This window comes from Ctenopharyngodon idella, chromosome 2 (assembly GCF_019924925.1).
Source record: "Ctenopharyngodon idella isolate HZGC_01 chromosome 2, HZGC01, whole genome shotgun sequence".
Lineage (NCBI taxonomy): Eukaryota > Metazoa > Chordata > Actinopteri > Cypriniformes > Xenocyprididae > Ctenopharyngodon > Ctenopharyngodon idella.
The window spans coordinates 41585952-41601271 of NC_067221.1; the positions used below are offsets into that span (position 1 = coordinate 41585952).

At 36.8% G+C, this 15320-nt stretch overlaps 1 protein-coding gene across 1 annotated transcript in view; it reads left to right on the top strand.

Annotated features, from left to right (window-relative positions):
- The window catches only part of LOC127502291 (protein unc-13 homolog A), a 74337-nt gene that overhangs the window by 6142 nt on the left and 52875 nt on the right, over positions 1 to 15320 (top strand). Inside the window, exons 2-4 of the mRNA XM_051875104.1 lie at positions 7348 to 7377; positions 7531 to 7630; positions 14346 to 14463. Coding sequence (XP_051731064.1) covers positions 7348 to 7377; positions 7531 to 7630; positions 14346 to 14463 — 248 coding nt within the window. The remainder of the gene's footprint in view (positions 1 to 7347; positions 7378 to 7530; positions 7631 to 14345; positions 14464 to 15320) is intronic.

Sequence of the window (15320 nt, forward strand, 5' to 3'; positions counted from 1 at the left end):
TTTATGGCCCTTTGTATGGAGCATGGTTAGAATAGGTCTGGCAGATTGTGTCCATTTATACTCTGAATAATATAACAAACACACATTACATTCTATGAGGAGGTGATAAAGTGTGAGTTGTTAAATGAGCATTAATTAGATAGGAGACTCACTATAGGTGAAAATGAAAATTATCCCATGATTTACTCTCCCTCAAGCCATCCTAGGTGTATATGACTATCTTCTTTCAGATGAACACAATCGGAGATAAATTTAAAAATATCCTGGCTCTACCAAGCTTTATAATGGTAGTGAAGGGGGGGTCCAAATTTTGAAGCCCAAAAAAATTCATCCATCCATTATAAAAAAAATCCATACAGTTCCAGGGGGTTAATAAAGGCCTTCTGAAGTGAAATGATGGGTTTTTGTAAGAAAAATATCCATATTTAAAAATAACTAGCTTCCGGCAAATGACCGTTCAAGAGTAACCTGTTACGCAATGTATGACGCAGGATGAAGGAGTATTGTAAGCTTAAGCCCTATTCGGACGGGACTAGCTTTCTAAACAACGTTTGAGTTACAATTCTTATCACTCGAGGTCTGTCATTTCATGTACTGATTCGGACGGGACTAACATCTCCGTGTTTATCACAGAGATGGGAGTGTGTATGTTCTAGATGCGGGCGTTACAGAAGCTCACATGCTGTATTTACATGCATCATTTATGACGTATATATCTTATAATCCATTATTTATTGATATAATTTTAATTATTATTAAAACCATATTTAAGTAAACTTCACAAGTTTTATAAGTGACTGTTTATAATAAACCCACATATGTGAGCAGCGCAATCTAGTGTGTTTCTTATTTGACGCTGAAATTAAAAAGTGGGCCACCTTTACAATTTCCGCGATTTGGCTCTATTTGTTAGTTTTATCATTTATTTTGTCGGATACTATCCATATTGAAATGAAATGAAAGTCTACGGAAGATATGGTAGCTCATGTAGGTCAAAAAGCTCATGAGGCGAAGCGTTAGTATAATACAATATCGGCAATCACAGACATTCACATTCGGATGGGATTAGATTTATTATTTTGCCGAGTTTGATGAAAAACAGTAGGTAATTTGCTCTGGAATTTTTACAGAGGTTGTGTGAGAAAAACTATTAAAATCTCAAAGTACTTCTGTGAAACGCAAATTTCTCTAACAACCCCCTGTAAAACTAGTCCCGTCCGAATAGGGCTTTAGACACCTCTCGTGGTTTAAACAAATAGGGCTGTGCAACAAACTCCAACATTTCTCTTTAAAAATTACCTAATTCGTGACCGGTGTTTTGTTTTGCTCTATCCTCTGCGCTTCCGCGTTCGTCATTACATCATGCGTCGGGTCAGAGGTCACTATTCCGCCGCAAATCAATGTGTACGGCCGTCTGCCGAAAACTAGTTATTATACTTAATAAAGTTTTAAATATGGATATTTTTATTAACCCCCTGGAGCCGTAGGGATTACTTTTATTATGGATGAATGCATTTTTTGTTCTTCAAAATTGCGCCCCCCTTCACAATCATTATAAAGCTTGGAAGAGCCAGGATATTTTTAAATATATCTCTGATTGTGTTTGTCTGAAAGAAGATACAGTATCATATACACCTAGAATGGCTTGAGGGTGAGTGAATCATGGGATAATTTTCATTTTTGGGTGAACTATCCCTTTAACTACTAAGTCTCTAATAAAGCATGCATAAAATGATATCCAATACCAAAGACATAATCATAATCATACACACAATGTTCTGGAGATATGCATGTTCATTTATAGAACAGTTTGTCTATAAATTAATGCAAGAAAGTCTATGTGTCTTTCCTATGGCCTGATTCAAAGTGAGTTTAGAGCAAATCTCTGCAGTCTTTTAGGTCATAAATCTGTCTTCTCTTGCCTGTTAGTCACAGTTTTGAGGGGAATGGTCTAACATATCTAACACAGTTTGTTGGGAGAGTGGGTTTGCCAGATTGTTCATTAAATATAATGAATAATTTGTGTCTGATCGGTCCACCCGTTACAGTATGAAAAAAGTCTTCACATTTACAGATGTGTTTTGATCTTTATGAGGAGTTTTATTATACTTAAAAGTCAGAAAACTCAATATGAACTCAAAAGTTTCTCATCAAATTCTCTAATTATTTGCGCTGCTGTCCATATTGATTTTATAGCTCTGTACTATTACTTCATGACAATTGTGACTCATTTGTGTTTTAGGATAAACATCTGAATCAATGTTGTAAAGGAGCGACATCTGAGTAATAACATTTTTCTCTGGCCATGTATGTAAAACCCATTCAAGAGGCCCATTAGATTTCAGAGTGAGTGTTTTGATTTTTGCACACATTATTTCTCAATGTGTTCAGCTGAACCTCATTATATGAGAACATTTTCAAGCGTTCTTGCGTTTCGCACTTATATACTAGACATTTTCATCAAACAGCAGAGCTGCATCTGTGAATTGTTTTTAACTCTTTTGCTTCATTTCCTTTCACAGTCAGCTGGTTGTTTTCCCCTCGGCTGTGGCAAATAAATGGGAGTCATTGATTACGATGTGTTGTTTGTGGGCAACAGATCCAGCTCTGAATTATTTATATTGGCAGTGATTTATGATTTTGAGCTATTATTAAGCACTAGTTTCCTGGGTTCTGCGATCCAGCGTCCTCTTCATTGATCTGGCCTCTGTACTGATATATTACAGTGGTCTGTTTTAACTGCACTCAATGAAACACCATATGGCAGAGCCGCACAGTTCTCTATAATTCAATCTGAGGTGGAGCTGCATGGCAAAGATTGCTTCCGGTTTCATCTCAGTTCTTCAGCCATTAGTTGTCTGCTTATGTTTTAGCTGTGAAGTGGAAAGATCTCAGTGGCTGAAAATAGATTTGGTCTTTGCACAGATGCATAGTGGCTGCTCTGCCTGCATCGGGTCATCATATTTCTGTCCACTGTGCAGATATAAAGAAGCTGTATCAGACTGGAGGATCTATTTTAATATGCATCTGGGACACGTTCAATAACCTCACCTGCAAACTCTATCTATCTATCTACTGTAGCTCAAATTGAGTAAAGAGCGTTTTTTACAACTTACCAGATTGTCCGAACTCCTCACTCACTTTCTTCCAAGCAAGATCCTTTTTATCCCTGTTTCTATAAAAGTATGAAGATGATTCGTACAGCGACGATGATTTTGTCCTCCATTGTTGTTTCGGATTTTCGTGCGAATCGCGCCGCAGGATGTCTATTTGCGTCTTTGCATTGACTTAACATGTAAATCACTCGTGCTTAACACTTCATTCGCGTCTGGTGTGAACGCACCATTAGTTATGATGAAAGCATTCGATAGTGTGCAGAAATCAAGTTGCGATGACGAGGTCACTGCTTTCATGTGATCGGCAACAATCTTCATCACTGCAAACTTTCATGCCACAATCTAAATATAATGCTATAATCAACACTTTTCACTATTAGCAAACCTTGAGAGCTGTAATAGTAAAATAGTAAAATCATGCTAAAAGTTTTCGAGAGAGTAATACTTAACTATGTCATATTGCAAAGATTTTAGCCAATCACAGCAGTGGGCGTTTACACTGAAGTCTCACAGCAGACACGCCCCATAAAACAAATCAGAGGGCTAAAATCAGGGTAGGAAAAATGCCTTTTATTTCTAAATATTTCTACATTTTTTATGTAAAAACCATACTACCATTATAAGTGCACCCCAGGAAACCCCATGACCTCTTTAATTGTGAAAACTCTTGTTTGTTTGTGAGGGATGAAATGAAAGGAAATGTGGGTGAATTCAATGAGCCATTAATGTCCAGTGTGAGAAGAGTCTGATAAATGACATTATCTGCTGTTGGTCTAATAAGGCAGAAAGAAGCATCCAGGATTCATCAGTGACACCTGAAGGAAAACCCCAAACAGAGACACAATGACTCAGAACCCAAGAAACAAACACCAAACGAGTCTAATAAGAGCCTTCAGTGTTTTCCACTGAGAAACAGAAAATTAAACAGAATTAAGAGGCCACTGGTTGAAGTTGAATCTAAGTCTTTTTTCTAAACTGTAGAGTTTCCTGCTGGAAAGACCAGCATTTATTGTGTTTGGATAATGGTTCTTGTGTCCCAAGGCTTAAATGATGTTCCGTTCCTTACACAGAGCTATTGTATTGCTTCAAAAGACATTAATATTTTATATCTGTCTTATGGACTGCTTTAATGATACTATTTTGTTCTTGACAGCCTTTGGTCACCGTATGCTTTTATTGTTTGAAAAATCTCCTTTTGTGTTTCTCAAAAGAAAGGAAGTCACAAAGGAATATTCCTACTATTCCCTATGTGACTTTCTTTTCCCCTCATGCTCTGAAGTTTCGTTGTCTGTTTTTCCTTCCATTGAATGCTGAACAAATTGAATAGTCTCCTAACTCTTGTTTTATGTTAAGCTTCTGGGGACGATTGTTATGTTCTGTCAAATTGAATCCTAATTGGATTCAATACAATACAAAAAAAAAAAACATTAATACTTATTACAACATTACAAAAAAATAAACACAAGAACAGGACATACAGGTGCTGGTCATATAATTAGAATATCATCAAAAAGTTTATTTATTTCACTAATTCCATTACACACAGACTGATATATTTCAAATGTTCATTTCTTTTAATTTTGATGATTATAACTGACAACTAAGGAAAATCCCAAATTCAGTATCTCAGAAAATTAGAATATTGTGAAAAGGTTCAATATTGAAGACACCTGGTGCCACACTCTAATCAGCTAATTAACTCAAAACACCTGCAAAGGCCTTTAAATGGTCTCTCAGTCTAGTTCTGTAGGCGATATAATCATGGGGAAGACTGCTGACTTGACAGTTGTCCAAAAGACGACCATTGACACCTTGCACAAGGAGGGCAAGACACAAAAGGTCATTGCAAAAGAGGCTGGCTGTTCACAGAGCTCTGTGTCCAAGCACATTAATAGAGAGGCGAAGGGAAGGAAAAGATGTGGTAGAAAAAAGTGTACAAGCAATAGGGATAACCGCACCCTGGAGAGGATTGTGAAACAAAACCCATTCAAAAATGTGGGGGAGATTCACAAAGAGTGGACTGCAGCTGGAGTCAGTGCTTCAAGAACCACTACGCACAGACGTATCAAGACATGGGTTTCAGCTGTCGCATTCCTTGTGTCAAGCCACTCTTGAACAAAAGACAGCGTCAGAAGTGTCTCGCCTGGGCTAAAGACAAAAAGGACTGGACTGCTGCTGAGTGGTCCAAAGTTATGTTCTCTGATGAAAGTAAATTTTGCATTTCCTTTGGAAATCAGGGTCCCAGAGTCTGGAGGAAGAGAGGAGAGGCACACAATCCACGTTGCTTGAGGTCCAGTGTAAAGTTTCCACAGTCAGTGATGGTTTGGGGTGCCATGTCATCTGCTGGTGTTGGTCCACTGTGTTTTCTGAGGTCCAAGGTCAACGCAGCCGTATACCAGGAAGTTTTAGAGCACTTCATGCTTCCTGCTGCTGACCAACTTTATGGAGATGCAGATTTCATTTTCCAACAGGACTTGGCACCTGCACACAGTGCCAAAGCTACCAGTACCTGGTTTAAGGACCATGGTATCCCTGTCCTTAATTGGCCAGCAAACTCGCCTGACCTTAACCCCATAGAAAATCTATGCGATATGCCACTATCAGAGCAACCTGGGCTCTTATAACACCTGAGCAGTGCCACAGACTGATCGACTCCATGCCACGCCGCATTGCTGCAGTAATTCAGGCAAAAGGAGCCCCAACTAAGTATTGAGTGCTGTACATGCTCATACTTTTCATGTTCATACTGGCCAAGATTTCTAAAAATCCTTTCTTTGTATTGGTCTTAAGTAATATTCTAATTTTCTGAGATACTGAATTTGGGATTTTCCTTAGTTGTCAGTTATAATCATCAAAATTAAAAGAAATAAACATTTGAAATATATCAGTCTGTGTGTAATGAATGAATATAATATACAAGTTTCACTTTTTGAATGGAATTAGTGAAATAAATCAACTTTTTGATGATATTCTAATTATATGACCAGCACCTGTATGATTTAAAAAAAATACAACTTTTTAAAGTACTTTCCTGAAGTTTAAACAGTAGAGCATGGTGCTAAAAATGGCAAGATAATGTTTTCGATTCCCACACAATTCATATGCATGAACTGATAAACATTTACACCTTCAACGCAGCATAAATTATTTGAATAAAAGCGTCTGTCAAATGCAGTATTGTGAATTTAAATACCCTCAGCAATAACAAAATACATAATTTTTTATTTTTATTTTGGGTCGGTGCACCTGCCTTTTAAACATTAAATTTCTCATAGTGTCGAAACTTTGCAGGCACGTTCATGACCCTAAATGAGAAATAGTCACAAAATTTCAACAAAAACATCCTAGTTTAATCAGTATTTCCGAGTGTGCCAAAAGTGTGCTGCGGGTCAAATTGACCTGGAACATAATATAATGATCAGTCTCGCAACATCTGCTCAATTTTCATCCTTCTCTGATGTCATATCCTGCAGCGCTGACGTGGGCTCTCCCTGCCTGAGTGTGTAATTGTTCTACAGTGAGATTAAACTAATGTCGGCTCTGTCCTCTCATCCTTTCAAATGGTTTTATTGGCTGGAATTCCGGTCGGCAGAGGTTCCGGAATGAATGCGAACGCATAAAAATCACCGCAACAGCACTATAGCAATGATTACCCAGAATGCAGCTCATTTTAGATTAGAGTGAAGATGAAAACCACATGAAGTGTTTATAGAGGACCAGCAGTGTGTGTGTGTAGAGTCCGGCTGACTCATGGCTTTAAAACCCACTCCTGTTTTAATGGGTTCTGAGGAAGAGGAGAGAAGATGAGCTTCGGGTGGGTTGGATGGGGGTACGGAGTGGGTTTGAATATTAATGCTCCTCTGCAATGCATGCCATGTGCTACAGCGGGCATCAGTAATGCAGAGACACACGTCATCACTGTGCAGAGAGATGGGAAATGTTAAGAAATCCCCTCACTTCTTTATGAGGAGACTAATCTATAATACATAACCTCTTCTTTTTCTAAATATACACATCTATATACAGTATGTCTCAAACACTTACTCTCACAGCAGGAGGTTTTCACAGAAATACAACTCTGAAAGTTGTCGCAGAGAGGTTTGAACAGACAAACATCAAAATCTTTTGTTGTGTTCGAGATTAACTGGAACTTTGATCTCATTTTTGTTCTGATTTATTTGCTCATTATTTGTCTGATACTAACCATTACTCCTCTGTTTGTTATCCACAGTGAAGAAGGCCAAGTATGATGGACCGCAGGGTAAGTGAACCAACATCATTTATGATTTCACAGCTTGTGTCTTATTTGTGTTGGTCACTGGATAGATAGATAGATAGATTTAAAATTTAAAATCTCAGAAACACTGTATGTGAATGTTATGATTGATATTTCTCATTCCTTTTGCTCATGCAGAGAAATTCAACACGTATGTGACTCTGAAGGTTCAGAATGTGAAGAGTACGACTATTGCGGTACGGGGCAGCCAGCCCAGCTGGGAGCAAGACTTCATGTTGTGAGTCCTTCATATTTCTGTCCTTCTTTGATTTTTTTGCTTTTATTTCCTCTTCATCTTTGTGTCCGTTTCATCCTGTTGGTTTTTCATGTCTTTTATTAGTGTTAATCTAAACAGTTTTATTGTAATTATCTTCATGAGTTATGTGACACACACTAAGAGTTTGTGCTCTTATTAGATATTCCTGCTGTGTTCAGCTGGACAGGAAAACTTATTTGCTCAGAAGTTGCTCTCTCATGAATCAGCAGACTTAAGGCCCTTATATACTTCATGTGAAATCGAAGAACAAACTGGTGTGATGTCATTTTGAACAAAATCAGGCCAATACAAAGTTTGTTTGGAGTTCGTTTCAGGAGTTCGAAACGTTCGTAAACACCTTCATACTACCCAGTGTTAATTTCGTTGACGAATAATTTTCATCATAATTTTCGTCAACGACATTTTTTCACGGACGAAAACGAGACGATGACTAAATAAAAATGCGTTTTGAATGACTAAAACTATGACTAAAATCTACTCTAATTTTTGTCAATGAATAAAAATGAAACGAAAATGATCGAGAGGGATGATTTGGCAATATATTCAGGCAGGACTGCTGTCCTGTGTGGAAGATGCGCACATTTGAAGCGTAACGTGCTGATCTAACCGCGGGAAACACTGTGCTGTTGCGCTCTACAGGCTCGTCCAGCAGCACTACAGACTGCTTCGCAATTAAAGAATAGCTCACATTTATGCCATGCGATTGCTTATTATGACAATGTTTATGACATTTTATCTCCCTCATCTGAGCTTAAATGAGCAGCCTGCTACAATGCAGACTGCAGACATTTCAGAATAAGAGTCATGGTATATTTCGGGATAGTTTATAATGATTTTTTCCTGGTCATTATTGTTATTTTGTTTACACAATAAACTGCATTTAATTTAATTTCTGTTTAATTCATAGTAAATTACTGTATCTTCTGTCACAGGAAGGAAAGACTAAGAACATTATTTGACACATTATTTGATATATTTTACAGGTATAAGGGTTATTATAGTTAACTTACCCTAAAACCATAAAAAAAATCTTCATTACTTGAAATAAATGTTAACTGAAATAAAAAATAAATATGTAAAAAATGTACATTTATTTTATTTCATCTAGTTTCCAAGCTTTAGCTTAACCTGACTAAAATAACTAAAACACAAATAAAAAAACTATATAGACATTTAAAAGCAAAAACTAAAAGACATTGTAAACTAAAATTACAATGAAAGCAGAAAAACTAAAAATCTAATCTAATAAAAATTTTAAACAAAAACTTTAATGGTACCTCAATGATAAGTGTGTCCCTGAAAAACATTGAATTGAGCTGTTTCGTGTCTTTTTGCACTTGAACGGTCAAAAACCGTCCGCTTTAACAAGTAAAGTACAGTTGGTTGTCTTAAGTGAACATAAACAGTTTGGAGAATATCAGATGTATATCAGTGTATTGCATCTGTGTATTGTTAGAAAAATGATTACTTAATGCATTACAATTTAACTAAATTAGATTTTAGTCAACTAAATTTACTGTAGATTTTGTCGACTAAAACTAGACTAAAAGTAAAACAATTTCCAATGACTAAAATATGACTAAAACTAAATGGCATTTTAGTCAAAAGTCTATGACTAAAACTAAATCAAAATTAGCTGTCAAAATTAACACTGATACTACCATTGGGCCGTGGTGATGATGTAATAGATGGGTGTGGCTCAGAGGCTCCGCCTTCTTTGATGTGGAAACCTTCGGTTCATTTCTTCTGTTCAGTCCGTCGAGGTCAGATGCGAGTTAAAAACATGAACACACCGGAGAGCCGCTTTAATGTAGAAATTAAAGTTGTAATTCTAATTGAAAGTGGCTTTGACACTGTTTTTCATGTTTAATACTGTAAAGCTTTAACCCTCTGGTGCTGGCGGTCAAAAATGACTGAAATTATCTATTTTATAGCAACGAAAAGAATACTATTTTAGTTCGATAATGTTTTTTATTTAATATTTTGTATTTTCAGGGGATTTTATGGTACTAAATTATATTTATGCCGTAGTTATACTCCATTTATTCACTTTTTGACCTGAAAATTAAATTTCCAACTTAAACGGTCATAAATCTTGAATGTTTTGGAGCACAGACTGAAGTTTGCTCTCTTTTTAAAGACAACACTTGGCAGATTATTGCTAAAGTGAATCTTTTTTTAAAGTGAACTTAAAAAAAGTTTTAGAATTTTAGGTTTATTGTTATGAAAAATGCACAAAAATACTATTTTCAAATTTTAAAAGGAAATATACATTTTCCAAAACACGTTTTACTCTAAAAATGCAAGAAAATCATAGCCATAAGTCTAAACAAATTTGAGGTTGATATCTCAAAAAATGAGCTTTCAGTAAGATTTTGTTTGGGTGCAGTACCAAACGTTTCCACTAGATGAAATTTGTTTCCCATTCATTTCCAATGCGTGACTTTTTTTCAGGGCTATTTATCGTTTTCAAATCATGTTCATGATTTTTTTGTGTGTTCACATAGCAAGTACCAAAACCTTTACCAAGTTTCGTACCATTCTGAGGAAGTAAAAAAAAATTAAAAATGTAAACGTAAAATGTTTCACCAGAGGGTTAAAGCAATCTATTTTATAAAGTGCTATATAAATAAATGTAACGTGACATGACTTGAATATAACAGTACCTTGAGTCTATAAAAAATATGTTACATTTAAGTATCAACTTTGTCTCAGATGTTTCTCCTAAAATTCCTCAGGACAAAAAAATATATACATAAATGAATCAATAGTTTTAGCTATAAATATAAATTAATCAGCTCTAAAATTAATGTGGACAGCAGCTCAGATCATTTGATCTTGGGTAAATTTGATGAGAAATGTTTGAGTTTTGTCTAGTGAAAGTCAGAAAGTCTAGTGTAGACACATGTGAGATTACAGGTGTTTTTTCACAGGAGAAACATCTGAAACATCTCCATTTGCTGTCCATTACATTTCTTTTCTGTGAGTATGAAGTCACGCTTTCATGCGGTCTAGTCTGTTCCCTTTTCTGCTTTCACTTGCTCAGTATCTTCTGTTTGATTGCTCAGCTCTATCGCTGTCATCTTCACTTTATCTCCTCCTCTCGTCGCTTCATTCGCCAGCACACTCTCTCCAGCGTTCATTCATATATCTCTCTCTCGTTCATTGATAGCAGACAGCGTGCAGATGAACTCAAAGCTGTCTGCGCTGGTGCAGCACGGCTGTTCTTGCGTAACACAGCTCTGCAGAGAATCTCTGCTACGTGTTCAGAATAGAATATTATACTGCATACTGTACATATATACTGTATAGTGACTATTATTTTTAAAAATGAAACCATATGCAGTGATGAATGTTTCAAAGAGTAGTATGCAACAGCCTTATCAAATAAAGGCTGTTTTGTGTTTTTAGTCTGATATTGTGTAAAAAATTTTGATGGTCTGATCAAATAATAAGTCAAGGTGACATTAAAAAAATGTATATTTCTTTCAGGTCGTTTATTATACTCGAAATAGAGGCATTATAGGAGACAATATCCAAAGAATTACTCTGTTGAACATCATTCAACATTTCATTCCTAAAAACATAATAATATTCAAAATATTTGAAACCACTCAGAACGCCGTAGCATCTCAGAAATGTAAATGTCTTTCCTCCTCTCGTGGTTTTCTTTCTAACAATATGTCCTGCTGTTTTGCAAATTAGATATGTGGCATATTTCTCCCAGCCATGATTTGTTTCCTATTTGTTTCCATTTTGCCGTGATGTAATTATGTAAAGCAGTTTAGTCTATGAAATCTTCTCAGTGTGGTGCCAACAATCAACCCAGATGAACAACAAATGCAAATGTCTCTCCATAAACATCAAATCTTGATTCCAAACGAGCTCTTCACCCACGCAGCTCTCGGTTAGTGTTTTGCTTCACGCCAGGCTTGATGTTGAATAAAAGCCTTTTACTTTCTACCACAGAACATCTCATTGTCTTTACAAATACCCCTTTTCTCTGTCTGAAATTACATGTTTTTAAGGCGCGGCTCCTTAAAGTAAATGGCCACTGTCATGATTGGCTAACATCATTGCACAGGAAACAATATCAATATCAGTCGCTGCTTCATCTGTCAACAAAAGTTTCTCTGTGAACTCTCCATTACACTGTGCCTCGATTACGAAATAAAATGCTCCGAACAAACATAATCCTTTAACGCGATCCGGGATGCCATTACAATAAACCACCCAGTTGTTTCTGACCCTTTCTGAGCTGTTGAAACTGGACGCGTCAAAGCGAATGTTACTTCACTCCATTTGTCCTGTTGTTGACCGACTCAAGCGTGTGGAGGATGTCAGAAACTGAACTCACATCTGTATACTGTATCAGTGTAGACAGCATCAGTGATTATAATGGCTTATACTACTTGAACGCTTGAATCTGATTGGTTGATGAATGTGCAATTATTTTCAGGGAAACGCACAGATAAAGTAGTTCCAGGCAGGTCTTGACCGCATTACAGTTCCATATCACTTCGCCACATGATTTCAGTTATTTCCTTACAACCGCAAAAGAACCAAAACGTACAATGACACTGACCAAGCAATAAATACAGTAAACAATAGGATAAAAAAACAACTAATAATTTCCATGTTTTTGTCACTAATTAAATTTTATTATGTACGGAAAGCACATACTCTCTTTCTCCCGCACTTTCAAACACGCACACATACAGTATGGACACATGTCAACGTGTCATCAACGCTGCTCTGACGATTTTATCAGTAAAATAGTTTAATAACTTAAAGGGTTAGTTCACCCAAAAATGAAAATTCTGTCATTTTTTACTCACCCTCATGTCGTTCCACACCCGTAAGACCTTCATTCATCTTCAGAACATAAATTGAGATATTTTTGTTGAAATCCGATGACTCAGTGAGGCCTACATAGGGAGCAATGACATTTCCTCTCTCAAGATCCATTAATGTACTAAAAACATATTTAAATCAGTTCATGTGAGTACAGTGGTTCAATATTAATATTATAAAGCGACGAGAATATTTTTGGTGTGCCAAAAAAACAAAATAACGACTTATATAGTGATGGCCGATTTCAAAACACTGCTTCAGGAAGCTTCGGAGCGTTATGAATCAGCGTATCAAATTAGCGGTTCGGAGCGCCAAAGTCACGTGATTTCAGCAGTTTGGCGGTTTGACACACGATCTGAATCATGATTCGACACGCTGATTCATAACGCTCCGAAGCTTCCTGAAGCAGTGTTTTGAAATCGGCCATCACTATATAAGTCGTTATTTTGTTTTTTTTGGCGCACCAAAAATATTCTCGTCACTTCATAATATTAATATTGAACCAATGTACTCACATGAGCTGATTTGAATATGTTTTTAGTACATTAATGGATCTTGAATGAGGAAATGTCATTGCTCCCTATGTAGGCCTCACGGAGCCATCGGATTTAAACAAAAATATCTTAATTTGTGTTCCGAGGATTGACGAAGGTCTTACGGGTGTGGAACGGCATGAGGGTGAGTAATTAATGACATTATTTTCATTTTTGGGTGAACTAACCCTTTAAAAGCTACGTGACATTTCTCACTAGCGAGGTAATAACGCCACTGTTCTTGGAGCAGATAAACTTACAGTTTCGCTATTAGTAGAGACACTGCTGCTGAACACTGTTGAGAGACGCACAGACTGAATCATACACGCTTAATCTCTCTCTCTCTCTCTCTCTCTCTATCTCATAACTGTGTTAATAACTGTATTAGTTTGCCAACATTGGCTCAAGCCTCTGTTACTAGCTCTAAAATGATGGTTTAGAATTAGCAATGGAAGCTTGGGATACGATGCATAGTTAATTAGAGCGGTTTAAGGACAAAAACCTGACAAATGTCTTGAAATACAACATCTGAACAATGATTTGAGGTGTGGTAACCGCAGTGTAAGCGGAATAATTGACTCCGATTCGCGTCGTGGCCACATTACCACCTCGGGTGTGCATTATTTTTCTAATAATTCAATGGCCCGTCGTCAATTATTCCTTACTTCTATTTGCTTCTAACGTGAGGCCAGTGTAGGCAAGTGTAAACCGTTAAGCAACTGAACGCCAGTGAACGTCTTGCTCTGGAGGTCTTATGCAAATGTATTTGCCCGTGTGATGTCACATGTCACCCAATATCAAAACGAGCTGTTTTTGGAGCTTGATTAAATAAATGCTTTGTTAATAATGAGGAGGATGTTTTAAGCTTTGATTTCTCAGGTCATGACACCTTTAAATATTTAAAAAAATATATATAAAATATTTTCTTCATACCTTGATGGTTTAATCAAAATTTTAGGGTAATTAAAGCAAATATCCCCTCTGGACATCACTTTTGGCCACTACTGTAGAACCTTTTTTAGGGGTTCCCATCATGGGATCATTTTATGGATTTAGTTAACTTTGTTTTAATTCATTTTTATTAATTAAGCAGCTCGTAAACATACTCTACTACTAGAATAAATTTAAATAACCCATTAAACATGAAAGTATTGAAGACATTTCTCCTTTCTAAGCACAAAGGATTCTTTAAAATTCTATATCGAACCCCATTGAACCTGCACCGCACCTGCATTTATCTTCATCTAATGCTTGCTCTGTCTTTTTATTCTCTCTCTCTTTCTGTCTAGTGAGATAAATCGTCTGGATCTGGGTCTCACTGTGGAGGTGTGGAATAAAGGGCTGATCTGGGACACCATGGTCGGCTACGTTTGGATCCCACTGCAGAACATCCGCCAATCAAATGAGGTCGGTGGGTTTTTATGATACCAAAATTTCAGTGGTTGATATGAATGCCATTATTGATACCAATTTCGATATGACAGGAAAAATAAAAAAGTTAAATATCAAGCTTTAATCGGCTGTCATTAACGATTACTTTGGTAATCGAGTAATCTGACGATTATTTTGACGATTAATCGAGTAATCTGATCTCTTTTTTTTTTGTGGTAATAAAAATAGACCCGAGTGAAGAAGATAAATAAGAAAATGTTTTTCTTGTAAATCTAACAGAAAATGAGCCCACATGTCTCAAGATGTGCCCATATTTGATGCCAAAATTTTTATTTCTCTTATGATATTGTGGGCAGACAGCTTCTTTACATCTCATAAGCTATGAAAGAGCAACATACGAGCAATACATGTGCTCTGTGGAGAGATCGGACTTTAAATGAAATATAAAACAGATGATAGTGGGTGTGATGTCAGATAAGGGGAAGTGAAGGTCACGTTATTTGGCAGTTTTTGATTAGATCTGGTACAGACACAGGACACGCTGCTGGATTTATGGCCGCAGTTACTCAGACCTCCTCATGCTCCTCTGCCCTTCCTCTCCTGTTACGTAAGCCAACGCTTGCTTTATTTAAAGTCAGCGGTTTTACCGAGACGCTTCCATTTGCTTTTATGTCCCATGCTTTCATAAAGTAGCATGAATAATACATCATCTGCTCTCAATAATTAATGAGTATTTTCTTCTCTCGGCCTCTGACGTTCTGGTGTTTGTGTGATTTTTGTGATTTGAAGCCATCGAGGCATTCATTGGGTTTTGTAAGCATTGTCAGAGCGCAGCCAATCATTAGATCTGTCTGGATGATGTCACAGCTGAG